The sequence below is a fragment of the Salminus brasiliensis genome, chromosome 8 (assembly GCF_030463535.1).
Source record: "Salminus brasiliensis chromosome 8, fSalBra1.hap2, whole genome shotgun sequence".
Taxonomy (NCBI): domain Eukaryota; kingdom Metazoa; phylum Chordata; class Actinopteri; order Characiformes; family Bryconidae; genus Salminus; species Salminus brasiliensis.
In genome coordinates, this window is record NC_132885.1 from 18,943,187 (window position 1) to 18,965,304 (window position 22,118).

General features: G+C 41.9%; 1 protein-coding gene across 14 annotated transcripts in view; it reads left to right on the forward strand.

Annotated features, from left to right (window-relative positions):
* Positions 1-22,118, forward strand: part of mycbp2 (MYC binding protein 2) — a 60,903-nt gene that overhangs the window by 19,899 nt on the left and 18,886 nt on the right. For 6 of the 14 annotated variants that reach the window (XM_072685971.1, XM_072685972.1, XM_072685976.1 and 3 more), the window contains exons 11-52: positions 334-410; positions 1,368-1,572; positions 1,942-2,106; positions 2,375-2,532; positions 2,641-2,855; positions 3,024-3,169; positions 3,468-3,578; positions 4,341-4,445; positions 5,825-5,944; positions 6,108-6,189; positions 6,337-6,454; positions 6,824-7,028; positions 7,137-7,290; positions 7,665-7,837; positions 9,203-9,328; positions 9,436-9,563; positions 9,703-9,794; positions 10,211-10,345; positions 10,476-10,559; positions 10,660-10,756; positions 10,982-11,174; positions 11,437-11,711; positions 12,314-12,535; positions 12,756-12,947; positions 13,809-14,015; positions 14,181-14,318; positions 14,430-14,608; positions 14,797-14,939; positions 15,016-15,116; positions 15,246-15,464; positions 15,566-15,788; positions 16,036-16,154; positions 16,392-16,479; positions 16,595-16,644; positions 16,748-16,920; positions 17,091-17,235; positions 17,322-17,528; positions 17,660-17,715; positions 17,796-17,911; positions 18,095-18,192; positions 18,740-18,856; positions 19,451-19,591. In XM_072685971.1, coding sequence (XP_072542072.1) covers positions 334-410; positions 1,368-1,572; positions 1,942-2,106; positions 2,375-2,532; positions 2,641-2,855; positions 3,024-3,169; positions 3,468-3,578; positions 4,341-4,445; positions 5,825-5,944; positions 6,108-6,189; positions 6,337-6,454; positions 6,824-7,028; positions 7,137-7,290; positions 7,665-7,837; positions 9,203-9,328; positions 9,436-9,563; positions 9,703-9,794; positions 10,211-10,345; positions 10,476-10,559; positions 10,660-10,756; positions 10,982-11,174; positions 11,437-11,711; positions 12,314-12,535; positions 12,756-12,947; positions 13,809-14,015; positions 14,181-14,318; positions 14,430-14,608; positions 14,797-14,939; positions 15,016-15,116; positions 15,246-15,464; positions 15,566-15,788; positions 16,036-16,154; positions 16,392-16,479; positions 16,595-16,644; positions 16,748-16,920; positions 17,091-17,235; positions 17,322-17,528; positions 17,660-17,715; positions 17,796-17,911; positions 18,095-18,192; positions 18,740-18,856; positions 19,451-19,591 — 6,098 coding nt within the window. Of the gene's footprint in view, positions 1-333; positions 411-1,367; positions 1,573-1,941; positions 2,107-2,374; positions 2,534-2,640; positions 2,856-3,023; positions 3,170-3,467; positions 3,579-4,340; positions 4,446-5,824; positions 5,945-6,107; positions 6,190-6,336; positions 6,455-6,823; positions 7,029-7,136; positions 7,291-7,664; positions 7,838-9,202; positions 9,329-9,435; positions 9,564-9,702; positions 9,795-10,210; positions 10,346-10,475; positions 10,560-10,659; positions 10,757-10,981; positions 11,175-11,436; positions 11,712-12,313; positions 12,536-12,755; positions 12,948-13,808; positions 14,016-14,180; positions 14,319-14,429; positions 14,609-14,796; positions 14,940-15,015; positions 15,117-15,245; positions 15,465-15,565; positions 15,789-16,035; positions 16,155-16,391; positions 16,480-16,594; positions 16,645-16,747; positions 16,921-17,090; positions 17,236-17,321; positions 17,529-17,659; positions 17,716-17,795; positions 17,912-18,094; positions 18,193-18,739; positions 18,857-19,450; positions 19,592-22,118 lie in introns of all 14 variants that reach the window. The other 8 variants (XM_072685973.1, XM_072685982.1, XM_072685975.1 and 5 more) reach the window with 6 other exon arrangements.

Here is a 22,118-nt window from a genome sequence, read left to right on the forward strand (position 1 = left end):
ACTGAGCTCTTTAGAATGACCTGTTCTCTCACAAATGTTTATAAAGACAGACTGCCTGGCTAGCTGCTTGATTTTATCAAGGCAACGTGGACTGAGTAAAACACCTGAATTCACTGATTAAAGAGTGTGTCCCAGTACTTTTGTCAATATAGTGTATCCATTTTTTTGATGCTCAAGCCAATAGCAAGCATGAGAAATCTGAGCATTGTTACCTGCTGATGCATCATTTTCTTTTTGTGTGTGTGTGTGTGTGTGTGTGTGTGTGTGTGTGTGTGTGTGTGTGTGTGTGTGTGTGTGTGTGTGTGTTAAATCTATCTGCAATCATGTCCTCAGGCACAGGGTTTGATGAAGAAGCAGCCTTGCTTGGAGCTGGCAGGGAGTTTGCTTTGATGAAAACCGCTTCTGGGAAGGTACGCCTTTAACATCATCTTACTGCTTTCCAGCTCATGGTTAGTCAGTGTTCAGGTAGCACAGCTGTAGCCTTCATTCCTTGCTTGCTAAACTACTAACAGGATTAGAGCAAAAGTAGTCAGGTATGCAAGAAACAAAAGGGGTCATGTTACATGCATATTAACTTTGCAGAGGCTGCAGACTTGGAGAAAGTGTTGAGTGGAATGTCTGTAATGGTGTGTTCAGGGTGTGGATGGTAGAGCACTTCCCTAAGTTTATCACTAAGTTGGACTAATCTGAAGCTTGGCCATATGTGGAGATTATCTAGCCCAGTGAACGTTGTAGTCGAAATAGAACTGGTTGACCCGTGACCCAACAAAAAGCTTCTTCACAACATTGCTTTTCTGACACTTCACCACAGTGCTCGCTGTGTCATAATAGTGCCTCTGAAGTCTTGCAGCATTTCATGTTTTAACCTAATGTTCTGATTAATCATCCTGGTTCTTGTTGTCTCTGGTTATTGTTCTCTTCAGCCGATCTCCCTTTATGGCCTCATTATAGAACCTCAGCTGCTTTAAACCTCTTAGCTGTGCAATTTAGGTTTCAATGCTTTAAAACTGTGGTCACCAACCTTGCTCCTTGACATGAACTTTCCTGCAGGCTTTAGCCGCAACCCTAATCAACCCCGCCTCATCCGTCTAATTCTTATTTACACATGTCCTTGATTAGCTGCATGAGGTGTGTTAGATTCAGGTTGAATGTGAAACCTACTGATCTCCAGGTGGAGGGTTGGGGATCCCTGCTTTAGGCAGTGTTTAAGACTGCCTTGGAGTGGTGTTGCTAGGGTTTAGCATTAGTAAAATGGCCTATAGATGTTGGCCGTAGTCACTTTTTTAAACAGAACAATTTTATTGAGACATATAAACCTGTGTTGGGGACAATGTGACATGTTTTCTCCCCTCTGCACCTTCTTGTAGATATACTACACTGGAAAGTATCAGAGCCTTGGAATCAAACAGGGTGGCCCATCGGCTGGGAAGTGGGTGGAATTGCCTGTAACCAAGTCGCCCAAGATCGTGCAGTTCTCAGTGGGACATGATGGCTCTCATGCCCTCTTGGTGGCTGAGGACGGCAGCGTCTTCTTCACTGGGTCGGCCAGTAAGGGAGAAGATGGAGAGTCAAGTAAGGCTTTGTTAGATGTTTCACCATCTAGGACAAGGATCAAGTTAAATTGTCAGCTATACAAAGACAAGTGCCTTATCTAATGAATTGCAAACATAATTTTCAAAATATTGACAACCTGTGGAGCCTTGCTTAAAATAGGTTAGCATAGTCTTTTCAGGCAATTCTCAGATATCTGCACCTTAAATTTCTTTTGGATATTATTTATCCTAACTGCTTGTGGTTGATGAAGTGCATTCCTAAATAGGCCTTCCATGTTTTAAATTCACTTTTCTTATTGCTTGCTTCCATGAAGTCAGTACACAACAAGATTTTATCCAGCGATTTTAGTTTTAGCCCAAATGAAGATGATATATTTTTTTCCGTCAGCAAAGAGTCGGAGACAGCCAAAGCCCTACAAACCCAAGAAGATGATCAAGCTAGAGACAAAGACCGCTGTATACACAGCCTGCAACAATGGCAGCAGCAGCATAGTTACTAAGGATGGAGAGCTCTACATGTTTGGCAAGGATGCCATTTACAGCGACAGCACCTGTAAGTGCTTATTCCTGTGGTCTTCACCAAAAAAATCATTTTCTGATAAATGATTAAAAATGACGTTTAACTCTGTGGAAGCAATTTATTCATTGTCTTTGCAGCCTGTTATGCTGCCTTTTCTCATTACGTTTTTTCAGATTGCCAGTTATGTTTACTGTATTTGCAGGGAATGACCAGGATTGGCATTGCTTTAGATCTGGCCCTGATCACAAACATGTGATAACGGTTAGTTTAAAGCTTTTGTCTTGTTTATCTCTCCCTTCAGGCCAGGTATCAGATCTGAAAGGGCACTTTGTAACTCAGGTGGCCATGGGGAAGGCCCACACCTGTGTACTGACTAAGAGTGGTGAGGTGTGGACGTTTGGAGTGAACAACAAAGGCCAGTGCGGCCGAGACACAGGAGCCATGAGTCAGGCAGGAAAAGGTAAGAACTGATCATACATCAGTCATTAAGTCATTAAAAGCATAGTTAGCAAGACAAATGAATTGCATTACAGTTCCTGGCTCATTTTGAGGGATTTACATTTTGTTGTCATTGCAGCTTTTGGAGTGGAGAATATGGCCACAGCAATGGATGAAGACCTGGAAGACGAGTTGGACGAGAAGGAGGAGAAGTCTATGATGTGTCAGCCAGGAATGCACAAGTGGAAGCTGGACCAGTGCATGGTCTGCACAGTGTGTGGAGACTGCACTGGCTATGGAGCTAGCTGTGTGAGCAGCGGAAGACCTGACAGAGTACCTGGAGGGTGAGACACACACACACACACACACACACACACACACGTCATCATAAAAACACATTGCTAGTGTGTGCTTTTTGAATGTGCTGTTATGTCTATGGATGTGGTGTTTGTTAATGCCACATGTACGTGCTATTGTTTGTTTATGTACAAGTGTGTATATATCCTCTTCAGAATCTGTGGCTGTGGCTCTGGTGAGTCTGGCTGCTCCTCGTGTGGCTGCTGTAAGGCGTGTGCTCGTGAGCTGGATGGTCAGGAGGCCAGGCAAAGGGGAATCTTTGATGCTGTGAAGGAAATGATACCACTAGATCTGCTGTTAGGTACAACACCAACTTTATCAGTGGCGATCCTGCCTCATGACTGTTTACAGTCACCGTCTACAGCCATCTCTAACGTCTTTTAACACGTTTATCATTTCATGCCAAAGAGCTGCTGTTTCTGTAACACAGTCATCGTTTGCCTGATAACACTAAGTGTGCAGCGTGTGTCTGTGCGTGCGAGCGTGTGCATGTCCACTGACTTACATTGCTTTTCCATGCTCATCATTCACCCTTCCCATGTTGTCTCTCGTTTGCCCCCTCCTTTGGCCCTGCCCATGCTGGACCGTTTTTATTTTAGCTGTTCCTGTCCCTCCCCCTCCAGGCGTCAATATAGAGGAACACATCCAGATCCGACAGGAAGAGAAGAGGCAGCGCATCAATCGACGTCACAGGCTGGAAGAAGGCAGAGGTAAGATGCGCTAATTACTACTCCTACACCCGCACACACACAACACAGCTCTTTAGATTTCCTCACCGGTCAAAGAGTGTCTGGAGCCTGAAGTGAAAGGCTGGGTTTCATCTTGATAACAGTTATGCATCCAAGTTTTCAAAAACTGGAGCTTTATGGATCCAACTGGTTCTTATAAGCGGCATGATTTCTTACATGCAGCTTGTTGACTTGAGAGATGTGCAATATGCCATTGGCTGAGTATGCAAAGTAGCCAAAACTGATGTAATGTATGGCTTAATTAATGGTGTCTATAAAGAAATAAGTGATGCAATGTGAGTGTGACTGCTCCCCAATAATCAATTTCAACGTGATGAGTAATGTGGTAATGTCGCACAGAAGACTCCTAAAACTGTATAATTCAAATATGGCCACAGACGCAGTGTCATTTCAACCGACCAGCACTGCCCAGCTGCTAAGGCTTCATCCAGGCTGTGCTTGGGGATTTGATAAACATATTACATTATGATCATGCTTTTGGGCAAAAATCCTTCATTTTTGATTGAGCCAAAATGATGCTTTAATGAGCTGTGATCCACAAAGCTGCTGCAATTACATTATCCTTCACTTGTGCTTGTGCTCTTTGGTAATGGTTGGATATCTTTTACTGGTGCTCCCCTTGCTTGTGTATTCTATGATTTGCCATGTGTTGTATACTGTTATTTTTCCATTTGTGAGATGCTTTGCCCATGCATGTGAAAGTTTCTTTCTCCCCCTTCATAGGCCCCCTTGTATTCCCTGGCCCCCTTTTTATGAACCAGCGTGAGCAGGCCCTAGCCAGACTAAGACCCCTTCAGGCCTTTAAGCTAATGCGGGACAAACTCAAAGGTACTATGGCCTTCACTACGGACTCCACTTGGAGACAAGCTGCCCCTTCTGTGCCCTCACTAGGCACTGCTCCTCTTCTCTTTGTGCCTCTTCTCTTCTTTTCTTGCCTTTTCTCTTCTCGCCTCTTCTGTCCTAATATCTTTTCTCCTCTTCTCTTCTCACCTGTGCCTCTTCCCTTTTCATCATGCCTCTTTTATTTCTTGCTTTGTCTCACCTCTTCTTTTCTTGCCTCTTCTCTTTTCCTTTTGCCTCTTCTTTTCTTGCCACCTCACTTCTCGACTCACCTCTTCTCTCCTCTTCTCGCGTCGCCTTTTTCCTTCTTGCCTTTTCTGTCCCCTTCTCTTCTTGTCTCGCCTCTTCTCTTCCTTTCTCTTCTTACCTCTTCTCTTATTTTCTCACCTTTTCTCGCCTCTTCTCAATTTTTTTTCTCGTCTATACCCTTCTCTGCTTTCCTCCTCTCCTTTCCCTCTGCTTTGTACACTGTAATAGTAGAGGAAGAGAAACTGCCCTATTATGGTTTTTTTTTTTTTTGGGTCACTTTCTGAATACTAGAACCCAGGTCTCACTATTCACTATTTTTTACTAATTATTGTTAATAGTATTTGTTAGTCATGTATAACCATGATTCATACAAAAAAAGGTTTGGTAGGTGATATGTTTGATTATATGAAGAACAGTATGCATGTGTGCTGAAAATAGAATGAGGAGCTGTTTTGTATAATTTTATGCACTGCATCAAACATCACTTTCACTTTAAAGCAGTCGTATCAACTCGAACACTTTCATCACCGGAGATTTCTCTGAAAATAATTCCCAGGGCACGGTCACTATAAATAGAATGTGGTGCACATGATGATATTAAGAAGTGTTAAATAAATGAGAACTCAAACTGTTTTGCATACCCCCTTATTCACCCAGTCAAACCAGATTTCTTGGTGGTGGCTAATCTGCTTCCTTTTTTGGTGTGTAGAAGTTATTTTTGTACTGAGTGGAAGGATTCTCACTCATCCACGCTTCTCTGATCAGGGCTAGGACAGCAAAAGCACGTCAGCTGTCTGTCTTCTCCTGCAGCGCTGGCATGAGTGTTATGGTTTTCACCGTCAACAAATCAGTAACTGACCTTTTGACCTTCCAAATGCCTGCTTTTTATGCATTCACCTCATGCGATGTGGCTTCTCTGGTGTCTTTTATTTGGTTTTTATTCACTGTGCATGCCTTTTATTCCCTCATTTTATCATTTTTCTCGAAGCTCCAGCCTTTTCTCCCAGGTGGCTGATGGCCCTTAGCCTCCCTCGCTGGTTCAGATATCTATCAGTGTTTGGCTGTCCTTCTCTGCCCTCTCTGTCCTTAGCAGCATCTAAACCTGTTCTGTATTGTAGATGGCAGCAGTGAGCGTGGGGACAAAGATGCCAGTAAGATCACTACCTATCCTCCGGGAGCAGTGCGCTTCGACTGTGAACTCCGCGCTGTTCAGGTCAGCTGCGGTTTTCACCACTCCGGTAAGCTAGAACTACACCTGACTACACGCTTTTCATGAATGTGATTACATACATATAATAGGCTTTATAGTGTTTCTGTTTCATCAACGTTGAGCCTTTCCTAGCTACAAATTGCACTACATCTATTGTGGTTGGTATGTAATTGTTTGTCATTCTATTACAGTGGTTCTAATGGAGAATGGAGATGTTTACACCTTTGGCTATGGGCAGCATGGTCAGCTAGGACATGGTGATGTCAATTCCAGGTAGAGATGTTGCACACTTTGTGCATCGGTATTAGTCATAAATTGTTGTCATAACTTGTGTAATTGTTTTGTTTTACACATCTACTAGTAAAATATGCTAAATTTGTCCCAGGTTGTTCATGGCTATTATGTTTCTTTTTCACAAAGGGGGTCTCCCACCTTGGTGCAGGCTCTGCCTGGCCCCAGTGTCCAGGTGACGGCAGGCAGTAACCACACTGCTGTGCTCCTTGTAGATGGACAGGTCTTCACATTTGGAAGCTTCTCGGTATGTTGTTCCAGTATTTTTTACCTTATTAGAGTCGCAGCACTGAGGTGTTATGAAGATTTGTAAGTTTGTGACTGCTGGATAAAAACAATACATGAAAGTTCATACTCCGAGACAGCAATTGCAGCACATAATCTTGCAGTTTTAGGAGTTTCTGTTCCATATTTACAATACTATTGGGAATGAGAAAGAAATTGCTGCTAAGAAGAATTTGTTTGGATCCGATCCTCTATTATTTTGTATGCTGTTGAAAAAATCTGTTGATTGGTCGCCAGGTGCCCAGGTCTTTGTTGCTTGTTATTAAATTATGGCTAAAAAATGCCTGCTAATTGGAATGCAGGGTAAGGGCTTCTTGTATTGTCTCTGTAGAAAGGACAGCTTGGTCGACCCATTCTGGATATGCCCTACTGGAATGCCAAGCCTTCGCCCATGCCCAATATCGGTGCCAAATATGGCCGCAAAGCCACATGGATTGGTGCCAGTGGAGACCAGACCTTCCTGAGGATTGATGAAGCGCTAATCAACTCCCACGTTCTGGCAACCTCAGAGATCTTTGCCAGCAAACACATCATTGGTAGTGTCCCTGCATGAGTCACTCCTAGCATTGGAAGGCTCTTGTCTCTAAATGTTTTTGATGAAAAATGTCCTCGTCTGCCCTAATCTAATTTTCGGTTCTCTTTAGGGTTGGTTCCTACCTCTGTATCTGAGCCACCCCCCTTCAAATGCCTACTGATCAACAAAATGGATGGAAGCTGCCGGACCTTCAATGACTCAGAACAGGAAGACCTTCAGGGCTTTGGCCTCTGTCTAGACCCTGTGTATGATGTCATCTGGAGGTAAGGATCTGGTTTCACTGTCTGAACTAGGGTAGCTTTTTTTTTTTTTTTTTTTTTTTTTTTTTGCTGCAGCCAGAATGTTCTGGTAACTGCAGTGAAGATGAGAATGCTAAATGGAAACCTTACATTGTACACATAACTATTGTGCGTGTCAGTGGCAATTCAGTAACATGCTCTTTATGGTTTGGATCATGAACAAGAGTACAGTCTGTATACTGAAGAGTAGATTATTTCCATTTTAGATTATTATTAATAGATTATTTTTTTTCTCACTAGTATGTGAAGCCATTTGAATTAATTTAAATGTGGCTTTCTTTCAGTCTGCATTTTTATTTATTTCCATAATTAATCAACCTAAACTGTTTTCTCACTAGGTTCCTACCTAGCACTCGGGAGATGTGGTGCTACAACGCTGTGATTGCAGATGCTCGCATGCCCTCTGCCTCGGACATCCAGTCTCGTTGCAGCATCCTGAGTCCTGAGCTGGCTTTGCCCTCTGGCTCCCATGCCACAACCACACGCTCCCACGGAGCTCTACACATCCTAGGTATGCCATCATCACAAACTCCAATCAGTAATTCTCTCTTTATCCCTTGTCACTCTGTCACTCCCATTCCTTCAGCTTGACTTCCATTCCTTCAGCTTCACATGCCTCTCATAGCCATCTCCTCCTGTCAGCCTTTCAAATTCACCACATGAATGATCGGATAGCTGCCACTTTTCATGGACAGAATTGAGCTATTATGTAGCCATCTTTTGTAGCGTATGTCTGTTTTAAGTTATGCTCATTTGAAGTGGACTCAAGGTTGAGGTTTTAAAAAGGCAGTAGGATGATGGAGAGGGATTAATGAGATAATGAATAAAAATATATACCTTTTATTTAATCAGAAGAATATCACTAAAACAGAAAATTTCTTTTACAGAAGTGTAATTGCCAAGATGGGCAGCAGCACATCTAAGAAACTGTTCTTACATAGACAGACATTGCAAACACTAGGCAAAAAACTTAATTTCAAAAGCATTAATGACACATTCCCTAAATTTGAAATGTTCCTGAATCACATTCCATTCAGAATGGAGTGCTTTGTTTTCCTAATTCAGTATGCACAACAGCTCCCTTTAGAAGATTTTTGAGAATGTACACCATAGTTACCTAATTATTTAATTTAAAATGATCTAAGTAAGAAAGTAATAGGCTGTGTATGGATTTTGTAAATTATACCAATGAATAAATCTGTTATAGCGAGGACAAAGCTTCTGCAAAGCAAACTGTTTTATAGAGAACACTGGTGGGTCACGATCCCACAGTTGGTTATAAATCTTATGTTCATTGGACACGGAATATAAAGGAGGCGTGAGATACACAAAGGTGCATGCATATAGATAACTTTGACATAATGAATTTTGTACTAAACAAAACAATAGATCTGATTAACCATTCATCCATCCAGAAGTCTTCATTGTACAAAAAAAAACATCCTGTAAATTACATTTAAACTAAACAATAAATGTTGGTATCATCAACATGGAAATTATTACCAAGAATAAATTATATATGTTTATTTAAAAAAGATTTTTTTGCATAAATTTCAAAGCAAAAGATTGCGTCTTCAGATAATCTATTGCCTAGATTTCATTACAATGTGATCTACTGTGAAAAAGACTTTGATTAATTAAACACAGTAGGACCCCCCTTTTTCAACAGTGGGACAACAGTTTCCAAATGAGTGTAATTTCATGTGTAGCTAATAAAAGATTTCATTAAATGAATCTTAATTAAATACGCTTCTAGCTTATCAGAGCCTATTGAGAGGACATTCCTGGATAAATATTGATACAAAATGACTCAAAAATATAATTGTGATTGGAGAGACACAAAGGGAAATGATAACCTATTTGTAACTCTCTAAAGGTTGTCTGGATACGCTAGCAGCCATGCAGGAGTTGAAGATGGGTGTAGCCAGTGCTGAGGAGGAGACACAGGCGGTGATGAAGGTTTACTCCAAAGAGGACTACAGTGTGGTCAACCGCTTTGAGAGTAAGTTTGCTCACTATGCTCTCAATTCTCATGTTGACCCTTCAGCAATACTGATCAATTTGTAAGCAGTTTGTCAATGTGCTGCTGTGTTATTGCTTGGTGTTCAGGTCATGGTGGAGGCTGGGGTTACTCTGCCCACTCTGTAGAGGCCATTCGCTTCTGTGCGGACGCTGACATCCTGCTGGGTGGTCTGGGGTTGTTTGGAGGCCGGGGAGAGTATACTGCCAAAATCAAGGTAACCTGTTGTTTATGATCAGAGCTCATTTATGCCACCATTTAAGCTTCGTTTTAGTTAATCTAGATTAGGTTAAGTATTGACAACCATGACCATATTGTGTGAATGCCCTGCTGCATGGTTTGTGATTTTCTTGCAGCTGTTTGAGTTGGGCCCAGATGGAGGAGATCATGAGACAGATGGGGACCTATTGGCTGAAACTGATGTTCTGGCCTATGACTGTGCTGCTAGGTAGTGAGCTAAATATTTCTGTTCTTTTTCTACATACACTTATTTTGTCAATTGAATGGTTTTCTAAATGACCAGGATTGTATATCAAGTATTGGGAGAAATATTTTGATAAAATATAGTTGATAAAATTGATTATAATCAAGTATAATGGAGAATTATGTTGTAGTTATCCAAGGAACAGTTTTAGAAGATGTATTATTGCTCATTTTTTCTAGAACTCCTGGCTGCTAGTCTGAACGTGTTTATGCTGCTGTGTAGTTAATGCCAGTGCTGTGTTGATCTGGCTAGTTCCATGTATTTTACACAGACACAGGATATGTAAGTTTGTGTTGGTGTATGTATGTGATTAAAAGAGCATGCAAAAGACTTGGGCCTTTGTCATCATTAAGAATCTGGACTAACTTGTATGCTTGCAGGGAGAAGTATGCCATGATGTTTGATGAGCCGGTGCTATTGCAACTGGGCTGGTGGTATGTGGCTTGGGCTCGAGTGTCTGGACCCAGCAGTGATTGTGGATCACATGGCCAGGCGACTATAACCACTGATGATGGGTACTAGTCTCTTTTATTCTTGCACCAAAATGGAAGCGTCAACCCTGCAGTATTAAGTCAGGAGTGTGTTTGTGAACTACTGTTAGGAAAGCGGTGGTGACTTTGTGTGTCTCTCTGTGTTACTTTGCAGCGTGGTATTTCAGTTTAAGAGTTCCAAGAAATCAAACAATGGTACTGATGTGAATGCAGGGCAGATACCTCAGTTGTTATACAGGTATGTGATGCGAGTGCTACCCTGGTACCCTATCTTTTGACATTTGCCTCAGTGACCGCTTCAGCTTATTTGATTTCTTAATTTGAATATTTCTTTTCAGGTTACCATCAAATGATGGTAATGCAGCAAAAGGTAAACAGCAGACCAGTGAGCCTGTTCACATTCTGAAGCGCTCTTTTGCCAGGACTGTATCAGTGGTATGTTTTTATATCTTAATGAAAGAAAAAAAATCTTGTTTAATCTGCTTTCACTTGCCTAGAACTAGTAAATGCATTCAAGTGGATTACAATTTAATTTGTTTCATTAATTTAATCTTTTGTGTATTTTGTATTGGAATTGGATACAAACAAACCAACAAGAAAACAAGACTTTGTATACTAATTTGCTAGCCAATAACTATGGCTGTAATGCTTCCATTTCAGGAGTGTTTCGAGTCTCTGCTAAGTATCCTCCACTGGAGCTGGACTACACTGGTGCTGGGGGTGGAGGAGCTGAGAGGACTGAAGGGTTTCCAGTACACAGCCACCTTGCTGGATCTGGAGCGCTTGCGCTTTGTGGGCACCTGCTGCTTACGGCTGCTCCGTGTTTACATCTGCGAGATCTACCCTATTTCTGGTACTCTTAAAGATGTTTCTATATGATCAGAACAAGAAGGTTCTGTGTATTAAAATAACTTGTATGTTGTTCAGGGGGTTCTGCCGTACTGTTAGCATTTTATTAGCATTTTGATTAGTGGGTTTTTTTCTTCTCAAACATGTTTGACCTTAGAGTGTGAGGATGTGTATAACCCATCCTCTTTCACTTTACACTCATAGGGTGCTCCCATATCACACTGTGAATGTCATATATAATTATATTTGTGCTTCATCTTATTCAGCTAGCACCAAGGCAGTGGTGGAGGAGTCAAGCAAGCTTGCGGAGTGTGTGGGAAAGACGCGCAGCCTGCTGAAGAAAATTCTGTCTGAGGGCATGGACAACTGCCTGACTAAGCTGGACAACGACCCGCAGGGCTACCTCAGCCAGCCACTCACACTGCTGGAGGCAGTGCTTCAGGAGTGTCACAACACCTTCACAGCCTGTTTCCACTCCTTCTACCCTACACCTGCTCTGCAGTGGGCCTGCCTCTGTGACCTGCTTAACTGCCTTGACCAGGTGAACACCTTGGGACACATAGTTAGTCATCAGTACTATCCCATAAATACTGTGAGCTGCTTCTGCGTTGCTCAACTTTACCATCAGTGTTCGTGGCAGAGAAAGACACAGTAACAATGACGACTAGACTGTTATGCTTGATTGTGTCAGTATGTAACAATGAAGGAGAGAGACAGTTATCACCCGGCCTGTTTCTTGTGGAAATGGATCACTTTCTAATCCGTCTTACCATCTGGTCCCAGCTGGCCCAGTTTTGATTTATTCAAAGTCATAGAATTCTGACCTATACTTGAACTACAGTAGAGCATCTGCTAAATACATAGGCACAAGTGTATACAGTACAGTACCTCATCATTACCCTTGTTGATTTTTCTGAATTGCCAACTACTTTTGGTCCTTGGGAAACTGCACCATTTTTGAGTCCAGTATATGTAGAAAATAATCATCTGACAGATTTAGGTCTGATAGGCTGGTGGCATGACATTGACATGCTCATTTAGATGTTTACTCTGAAAATGAGACTCTGAATTAGGAAATAATTCTCAGATTTCTCTGCTTCACACTTCAAACATTTAACATTAAATCCAATTCTGATCTTCTAGGACATCCAGGAGGCCAACTTCCGCACCTCAAGTAGTCGTCTGCTGGCCGCAGTGATGTCCGCGCTGTGTAACACGTCGGTTAAACTGACCTCCATCCTGCCTATTGCGTACGACGGAGAGGTACTGCTGCGCTCGCTCGTTAAACAGGTCAGCACTGAGAATGACTCGGCCCTTGCTCACCGGTTCCCCCTACTGGTGGCTCACATGGAGAAACTCAGCCACGTGAGTCCTCATAAGCATCTTACTTATTCAATATATCTACTGACTGGAAAACGAATTGACACAGACAAATACAGAGCTAAGGCATTATGTATGTACATAATGAGTTATGTAAGATTTCTAAATTGTGTACTTATATTTTGTGCCAGTATATAGTCTTTTCCTTTTATTTATTTATTTATTTAATATTAAATTAACATTTCTTATGTTTTGACTTGGCCAGACGGAGGAGAATCTAATGGGGATGACGAGTTTCCGGGAAGTTCTGGAAAAGATGCTGGTAATAGTGGTGCTCCCAGTGAGGAAGAGTCTGAGGAAAGAGATGGAGCTTTTTTCTCCTCATTTGGTGTCGAACACCTGTGGTCTGTTGGCCAGCATCGTCAGTGAGCTCACCGCCTCTGCTCTTGGCTCTGAGGTTAGACACCCACGTTTCTCTTTCTTGGTTTCTTCGTCAAGCTCTTTTTCTTCCTGACCTCCAGTCTGTTGCTTTTTTTTTCTTCTTATTTTTCATCCTTTTCCCAGAAAAAAAAAAACATGACCACTTTCCCACTTCTGCATAGACCCAAACAAGCTCTTTCCCCCACTCTCCTTTAATCTTATTACGACAGCCTGCTGGCCATAAATAGACTTTGGCTGCTGCTGGAGAGATGATATCATTCTGTTTATCAGAGATAGCCTCTCCTCTCTGTTTCTGCTCCCTCCTCTTTGAGTATGTTGCTGTAGGAAGCTGAGTCATGGGCACAGGTGTGTTCTCAACAGGACTGTCACCCCTGTATTGTCTGGTCCACTGCAGTCGGTCTCCCTTTTGCTTAGAAAACTGCCATCGACTGGTTGTCATGGCAACTAGTCTGCCATGCTGTTAGTCTGCTGGCTGTTAAAGGGAAGAGCCATTTTACTGTCCATTTCTGTCCATCTCTGTTTTTTTTTTTTGGAATATGTGATTAATCTACCTAATTGAATGACCATGACTGTTTTTACTAATTTCTTAAGGATGGTTGTCATCCAACCTGTCAATAACAAAAACACCCACCTTTTAGTTTACATTACTGCCACCTAGTGGGAAACTAATGCAATGTCACAATGCTATGATATTTATCATTACATGTCTTTCTTCCCCCAGTATTACATCATTACTTCTAGCTCTTTCTAGTTTATTTTATGGATAGAGGATTGGTGTTTTAGGTAATCTCCACAGAGCTGTGTTATGCATCTTTAAATTACGTAATGTTCAGCATTGCATTTTTTTTCATTTCTGAGTTGTACCTTATGTGTTCAGGTGGATGGTCTGAATTCATTGCACTCCGTGAAGTCCACGCCCAACCGTTTTACTAAGACCAGCCAGGGCCGCAGCTGGAACACAGGCAACGGCTCCCCTGATGCCATCTGCTTTACTGTGGACAAGCCGGGCGTGGTGCTGGTGGGCTTCTGTGTCTATGGGGGAGGGGGCATCCATGAGTATGAACTGGAGGTTCTTGCTGATGATGTAAGAACTCTTTCTTTGTTTCAGTTTTGTAACATTTAAGACCATTTTAAGTGTATCTCATTCCTCATATTGATTCAGTGATGATTGTCTTTTTCAAGCAAGCTTTTAGGAAGTTATACGTTGGGGGAGAAAATACAATTCAATACTTACTTTGATGCATTTCAGGCCCAAACAGAACATCCTGGAGACTCTGCTCACTCCCACCGATGGACATCTTTGGAGTTGGTCAAAGGTACCTACAGCACTGATGACAGCCCCAGTGATATTTCAGAGATCCGACTGGACAAGGCTGTACCTCTGAAGGTGATTAACTTCTTACTACTCGTCACGCTCTCACGCTATTCATTTTGCTTTACGGGACTTTGATTCAAACGTACAACATATGAACATACAACTGTTATGATCTCGTACCAGGAGAGTGTGAAATACGCTGTCCGTCTGCGCAACTATGGCAGTCGCACAGCCAATGGGGATGGAGGGATGACCACTGTGCAGTGTTCTGATGGTGTAACGTTCACCTTTAGTACCTGTAGTCTCAGTAGTAATGGAACCAACCAGACCAGAGGCCAGATCCCTCAGATCCTCTACTACAGGTTTGACATTTCATAATATGTTCCCTTCTTCCATAAATGAGCAATATGTTACTTTTGGATCATGTGTGATTCCAGAGCTCTTGTATGAGTCATCATAATTCACATATTGGGGGGATTGTTGTATAAATCTTTCTTTCCTTGCAGATTTTTATGCTGAATATATATCTCTATATATTTTTCTTTCCCAGAAGTGAATATGATGGAGATCTGCAGTCCCAGTTGCTGAGCAAGGCCAATGAAGAGGACAAAAACTGTAGCCGTGCTCTTTCAGTGGTTAGTGCTGTAGTACGGGCAGCTAAGGACCTCCTCCATCGGGCTTTTGCTGTGGATGGTGAGATTCATTGCTTTGCGATTGTGTTCTGTATTTGTGTGTGTTACTGTAACTAATTTTGTTTGACCTACTGCAGCTGAAGACATTCCAGAGTTGCTGAGCTCCTCCAGTCTTTTCTCTATGTTACTTCCCCTCATTCTGGCCTACATTGGCCCTGTGGCAGCCTCAGTACCAAAGGTAAATCTCTTCTGTCCATATCATTTATTTGTATTTATTGTATTATTAATAGACATTTGTATCTTATGAGATTTTATTTTACATCAGGTTTTAGGAGAATCTGTTGTAATTGTGCCCCTATTTTAACAGGCTGCCGTCGAGGTGTTTGGTCTGGTGCAAGAGCTTCTCCCTGCTGTGTCTGCCTTGAACCAGAAGTATGCCCCACCTGCTTTCAATCCTAACCAGTCTACTGATAGCACCACTGGTAACCAGCCTGAGCAGGGTCTGTCAGCTTGCACCACCTCCAGCCATTATGCTGTTATTGAGAGCGATCATCCCTACAAGCAGGCTGGTGTCACTCAATACAAGGTTCCTCACTCTTGTATCACTGATGAATAAAATTTCAATTGAAGAATACATTTAAAACAATTAAATGCATAATTTAATTATGATTTCTTTTTTTAATGTAGGTGTCCTTTCCAGACTGTGTGCGCTGGACCACCATCGAGTTTGACCCCCAGTGTGGCACAGCCCAGCCAGAAGATGTTCTGCGATTGCTCATTCCTAGTCGGTCACTGCACTTTTCCAGCCTGAGTTCGAGGCCCCTGGCCCATGAGACCATCAATGCCTGGACAGAGCTCAAAAAGTTCTCTGGCTCAACTGGCTGGCCCACCAATGTACTTGTACTTCCAGGTAGGAGCTCAGTCTTCTTAAAACTTTGAGTGCTGTTCAGACTAAAAGGATCCCATTCAGGTCCTAACCTGTTGTCAAATTTTACATTGAAATCTTTTCAGCTGACATTTTTTTAAATAAAATGTTGCTTATGATGTGAGACAAGACAAGCAAACTTTTGACCACTAGTGTAAATGTACCATTTTTATACATGATCATTTTCTCTACTTCATCATTAACGTATTCATCTTTCTCACTTTAATTTAAGGTAATGAAGCCCTCTTCTCCTTGGAAACAGCATCAGATTACGTGAAGGATGAGAAAGCCTGTTTCTATGGCTTTAAATGCGTTGCTGTGGGATATGAGTTTAACCCTGGAGCCGATGAGGTAAGGGATCAGTTGCTTAGGGAGACTTTGATTGCATTTCTTTTTGATAAAGCCCTGAGTGACTCTAAATGAGCTTGAATCTCATGATCTCATAGTTTTCATTTTTACCTCTTTTCTGAATTTGTATGGTTGGTTTTGGTATGCTAGCTACTTGGAGTATTAACTACAACAAGGCTTTATGAGCCCTTCTATTGCATGTTAAATTATAAATCTTTGTCATCTTCATGTGTGTCTCAGGGCATCATACAGCTAGAGAAGGAGCTGGCATATTTGGGAAGTGTGTGTGCTGCTGCTCTCATGAAGAAGGATCTAGCTTTGCCTATAGGTAAGAAAAGGCTGATTTTATTTATCATAGCATCTTACAATTGTGCTTTTTTTTACTGATGTCCACATGCAGCCTCTCATTTTTGTTAATTGCGTTATATTTTCATGTTTCACAGGAAATGAACTAGAGGAAGATTTGGAGATTCTTGAGGAGGCCTCCCTCCAGGTAATGTTTATAAAACATTAGTCAATGTATTACATATTTGGACTCCTTACAGTTGAGGCTACAGAATGAGGCTGCAATCTTGTTCTGGGATTTTGTGTATTAGGTGTGTAAAGCTCATTCAGGGATTCTGGGGAAGGGACTGGCTCTTTCTCACTCTCCCACCATTCTGGAGGCTCTGGAGGGCAACCTGCCTCTACATCTGCAGAGCAATGAGCACTCCTTCCTGGAAGACTTCATCACTTGTGTGCCCAATTCAAGTGGAGGTCGTCTAGCCAGGTCAGTCTTGAAGAAGAAGTAATCCCTGTGTAATTGAGGTTGAGAAGTGAATTATTTACAGGTAAACTGTGATATATGTTAATGTATATATGTTGTTTCAGACACAATGTAAAGTCAACAAATATTTAGAGAAGGTGAGTTAGAATGTGTTTACCTGCCTCTACCATCAGGTGGCTTCAGCCAGACTCTTACGCAGACCCTCAGAAGACCTCCCTTATCCTCAATAAAGATGACATCCGTTGTGGTTGGCCAACTACTGTGGTGGTGCAAACCAAAGACCAATATGGGGATGTGGTACATGTGCCAAATATGAAGGTATACAGTGTATTCATACAAAGTAACTTCTGTTTCAAGTGAACTCTATGAAAAGTCTTTTAAAACGTGTTCGTTCTGGTTTGCAGGTGGAGGTGAAAGCTGTACCTGTGTCACAGAAGAAGTCTATGCAGCAAGACAACATGAAGAAACTACAGCGATTACCTGGCAGCCCATCTCACTCTGCATCAGGCACAGACCTCACCTTTGGTGGATTGCCAGCACCAAAACTGGAGGCTACTTATGAACCCATGATCATCAAGGAGGCCCGCTACATTGCAATCACTATGATGAAGGTTAGCTTCTAGTGTTTACATGCACATAATAATTGGGATGGTACATACATGACATGTAACCAGGTAAGTCCATATGCATTATTTATTTGGGCTGTGGTCTTTTTTTTTTTTTTTTTTTTTTTTTCCTCCAGGCATACGAAAATTATTCCTTTGAGGAGCTGCGCTTTGCCTCACCCACGCCGAAGAGGTAAAGACTGCTCTTGTTATGTTCGTTATTCTGTTAAGTGGTAGCAACATTCTCACAGCATCTGCCCCTTTTCTCATCAGGCCCAGTGAAAACATGCTCATCCGGGCTAACACAGATGGCACTTATAGCGCCAACTGGACTCCTGGCGCTGTTGGCTTGTATACCATCCACGTCACCATAGACGGCATTGAAATCGGTAAATGGTCCTAAAAACAACCTTAGCATAGATAGATCATCGGCAGCAGTGTAAAGCAAGGGAAGAGCATTCCATCTGGCTATAGGCACTGGTAGTTTTACAGAACAGTATTAATATAAAAATCTTAATTTAAAGCTGCATTAATAAATCAAATGAGTGCTAAAAGCATGAGGTGTTCTACAGATGCTGGTCTGGAGGTGGAAGTGAAAGACCCACCCAAAGGGATGATTCCGCCAGGCACACAGATGGTTAAACCCAAAGCTGAGCCCCAACCAAGCAAGGTGAGATCAAGGCCTGGTTGTTTTGGTTTTGCAGTTTTTTACAACAGTTTTGTTTTATTTTTAAGTTTTTTTTTTTATTGCAGTTGTTTTGTTTTTGCTTTTTATTTTGGCCTTCTGTTTGCTTGAGTTTTAAGAACAGTATTCATACTTCGTATGCCGTTTCCTGAGTTGACTCTGTGAAGATCTTTTTAAGTGCCCCCTCCCCCCCATGTGCTTATTTACTGTAGGTTTAAGCTGGGAAACAAGCAACACATCCACAGCTGCACATAATCATGCAAGCTTTTTGTATCTTGCTGCTGGGCTTCACATTTCTTTTTATCTAAAAACTCTCAGAGCTTAGTTTAATTGGCTAAGATCTTTACATCAGATGAGCGATCTGACAAGTTGGGTTTAGAGTGGAGCTCACACTTTCTCTGCTACATATCCCTGCTGTGTGTTTGTCTCCCTCTCTCGTGATCTGCGGTGCTTTGCTTTCTCCTGCCATCTGCTCGCCTGTCTCACTGTCTCCCCGTCTCTCTCTCTCTCTCTCTCTCTCCGCTTCTCGTAGGTGCGCAAATTTGTCGCCAAGGACAGCGCAGGGCTGCGTGTGCGTAGTCACCCCTCCCTGCAGAGTGAACAGATAGGCATAGTCCAAGTCAATGGCACCATCACTTTCATTGACGAGGTAAAGCACTCTAGACTAGGGACACACTTAATCTGTCTGTAATGTTTCCCAGTACTGTGTCCTTTCCCCCCTCTTGTATTTCCCCTCCATTTGATCAGAGAGAGCCTGATGACTACTTATGTTTAATTGTATTATGATTCCTCCATTCTTAAATCACAAATAATATTAATCCTTTTAAAATTAGATCTGCAACTCTCTCTAAGCTTTTTTTTTTTTTTTTTTTTTTTTTTTTTTTTTTTTTTTTTTTTGGTTAAAACATTTCTTTGCCTTTCCTTTGCTTCACACGTGCAAGAGACTTTGAGGCTGCAGTTCTGTCCTTAGCTTTAGTCACAGGGAGTGCATCCATTTGAATTTAAATCTGACAGCTGTTTTAACATACTGTCACGTCTTGGATTTTGTTTTTTCTTGTGAATATGTCTATCATTGGCAATATATATTCAGACATTGCAGATGGATTAGTGAAATTCCTCACCCTGATTGGTAGAATCTTCTATTAGTTATAGCTTCTGTGTTCTGCAGCCTCTAAGGATCATGCAAGGGCCTGTTAGCAGTTACAGGAGGGCATGGCTCCGCTCTGTTGCTTGTTTCCCATAGATCCACAATGATGATGGTGTGTGGCTCAGACTGAATGATGAGACTGTAAAGAAGTATGTTCCCAACATGAATGGGTACACTGAAGCCTGGTGCCTCTCTTTTAACCAGCATCTGGGCAGAAGCCTTCTGGTCCCTGTTGACGTAAGTAAAGGATGCCCCTTTTTAGACAAGCTGGAGCCCCTATGCTGCCCATTTGGGATCGGGCATTATGCCTCATAAGCACCAAAGTTCACTTGAACACTGTGCCAGTGTGCTCAGTAATACTCAGGTCTTGTCTTCTCTCTTAAGTGCACAAGTGCACCCAGCAACCCAGTCCCAAATGCCCACAAGCATGAAGCGCTGATGACTTCCAAGTCAGCAAATTTTCTTGCATGTTTTAACACAGTAACAGAATAGCGTGTCGTTTGTCCTTGAAGACTTTCACTAAGACATGCGGACATCTGTTTGAAAGATACTAACACTTGCACATTTGGTATGTTCTCCATCATGTGTGGTGTGGGAAAAATGGCTTCTTGATGTCAGTGCACTGTGTAGTACTATTTCCTGATCATGGTTAAAAAAAAAAAAAATGGATGAGCTGTATCAATGTGACTTCATAGCTTCAGCTGCCCCTGTGACCAAACCCCTACCCCTCTGCATTCACAAAACCTGGCACAACTGCATGCAGTTCAGTCTGTAAGTAATGTTGTTTGTTTTAGCTCTGTACTCAAGCACATTGTGTTAAGGTCAAGACTGTCAGTTTCTCATCAGATGGGGTGTTTAGGAATGACACAACTTTGTGTACATAGTCCTCTCACTTCAGGAAATTGCCAGCTGTGTGTTTGTGATTACTTAAAAATCGTGAGTCTGGGCCCGGGAGTCTGGGCCCGGGAGTCTGGGCCCGGGAGTCTGGGCCCGGGAGTCTGGGCCCGGGAGTCTGGGCCCACTCCATTAATAGGGGACAACACATAATTTTTATCTGTGGTTAGTACATTATTAAGGAAGATCACTACATACAACACAGAGCATACCACCTCATATATAAACCACAGTGGCACTGGCATGTATGACATGCAGGACCGGCTCAAATTTCTTCATTTGTTTTCTATCCGATTCAAAGTATCTTAACTGCTCAGATGCAAGTAAGTGTATCAAAAGGTGATCTTACTGCTTAAGCAATTGTGGGGATTTTAAGACATCTAACCTGCTTCACCCAATACGGTAGGTAAGTATTTTGAGTATGTGGGAGTACAGAGCTCAAACAACACCCCCCATTACATGTCTAATTACTTTAGGACTGAACTGTGTATCTGAAGGTCATCTTACAACAGAAGGAGATTCATTTGCTTCATGGCACAGAAACCTTTGAATCAGATCTACTGATCAGTGACATTTGGTGGTCTCTTTGTATCTATGTACATTTAAGGATTAGTCAACAAAGGAGCCGGTCACACGTTGTTAACTGCCATGAAACAACTGGCTGTCAGAAGCCTGCTTTGCTGTGAAATGTGCCCTGATTCTCAAAGCACATTTTCTCACGGACTTGAAGAACTTTCATTAGGAGTCTCAATGTAAACAGCATGACACACCACAACTTTTTTGGAAGATTGTTAAAATGGTGTAATTGGTTGTTCAGTGACTCTTAAATAACTGGAGCATTTCTTTTGTTGCTTTGTATCTCTTATAATGCAGGAACTAATGGGTTGTAAATTGCAAGTGGTGATAGTTTCAGTAGAATTAACCTCCTACAAATCTCAGTACAATATTTTACGAAACAATATTTTGAATGCAAATAAAATCAGAGAAACAAACAGCTCTCTTCCAAAAAAAGAAAATCCATTCCGTCAGCGCCTCTTGTCTTCGAAGTACTTCCCTATCATGATTTGACTTTCTTACAATCTGTTGCTCAGAATACCTTTAGCACTAGCCAAGGAGTCAGGGATATCGACTTTTTGTCTTGGACGACCTTATCTTGTTTCCCTCAGGTGAGTTGTCACAAGGAGAGAGAGAGAGAGAGCGAGAGAGAGAGAGAGAGATGTGTATGGCTTGGCTGCTTCCTTGTTTTCCACCACTGTTTGTCATTAATTGTCCTCTTGAAATCTTGTCAATTCCTGCAGTTCATATGTAAAGCCTCAGATGTATTCTATGACGTATAAATGCATGTTTATTTTATTTTTATTATTTATTTATTTATTTATGTATGTCTGTTTGAATTGTGTGATCTAGGAATACCCAAGATGATGTAAAGGACAGCTGCAATATTTTTGCCGTTGTAGCTTATGAAGGATTATTCTTAATAGTCTTATAATGTGCTTTCGGGTTGTAGTTGAGAAGTCATCAGCATGATTGTTTACTAGAGTAAGAAACCGAGAGCATATGATAGCATGTCTTGTTTTGTTTTTTGTTATCTGTCCTAAAACATAAGCTAGCATAGTTCGGTGGAATCTATTTAACAGCATGCCTGCCCAGCCCTTCTCTGAAGTAGACCGAAATATCATTATTTTTGCACAAGTGAATGTCATTCATCCGCTCTGAAAATCCGCACTGACATTTTGCTGTAACATTAACTTCATACCCATCTGTGTTGTGGGTGGAGTAGTTAGGGAGTACAGTAAATATGTGTGTATCTTATTTATTTACTTCCCAAGCGCACTCACTGAGTTAGAACTACATCAGCTGGCTTTTGAGC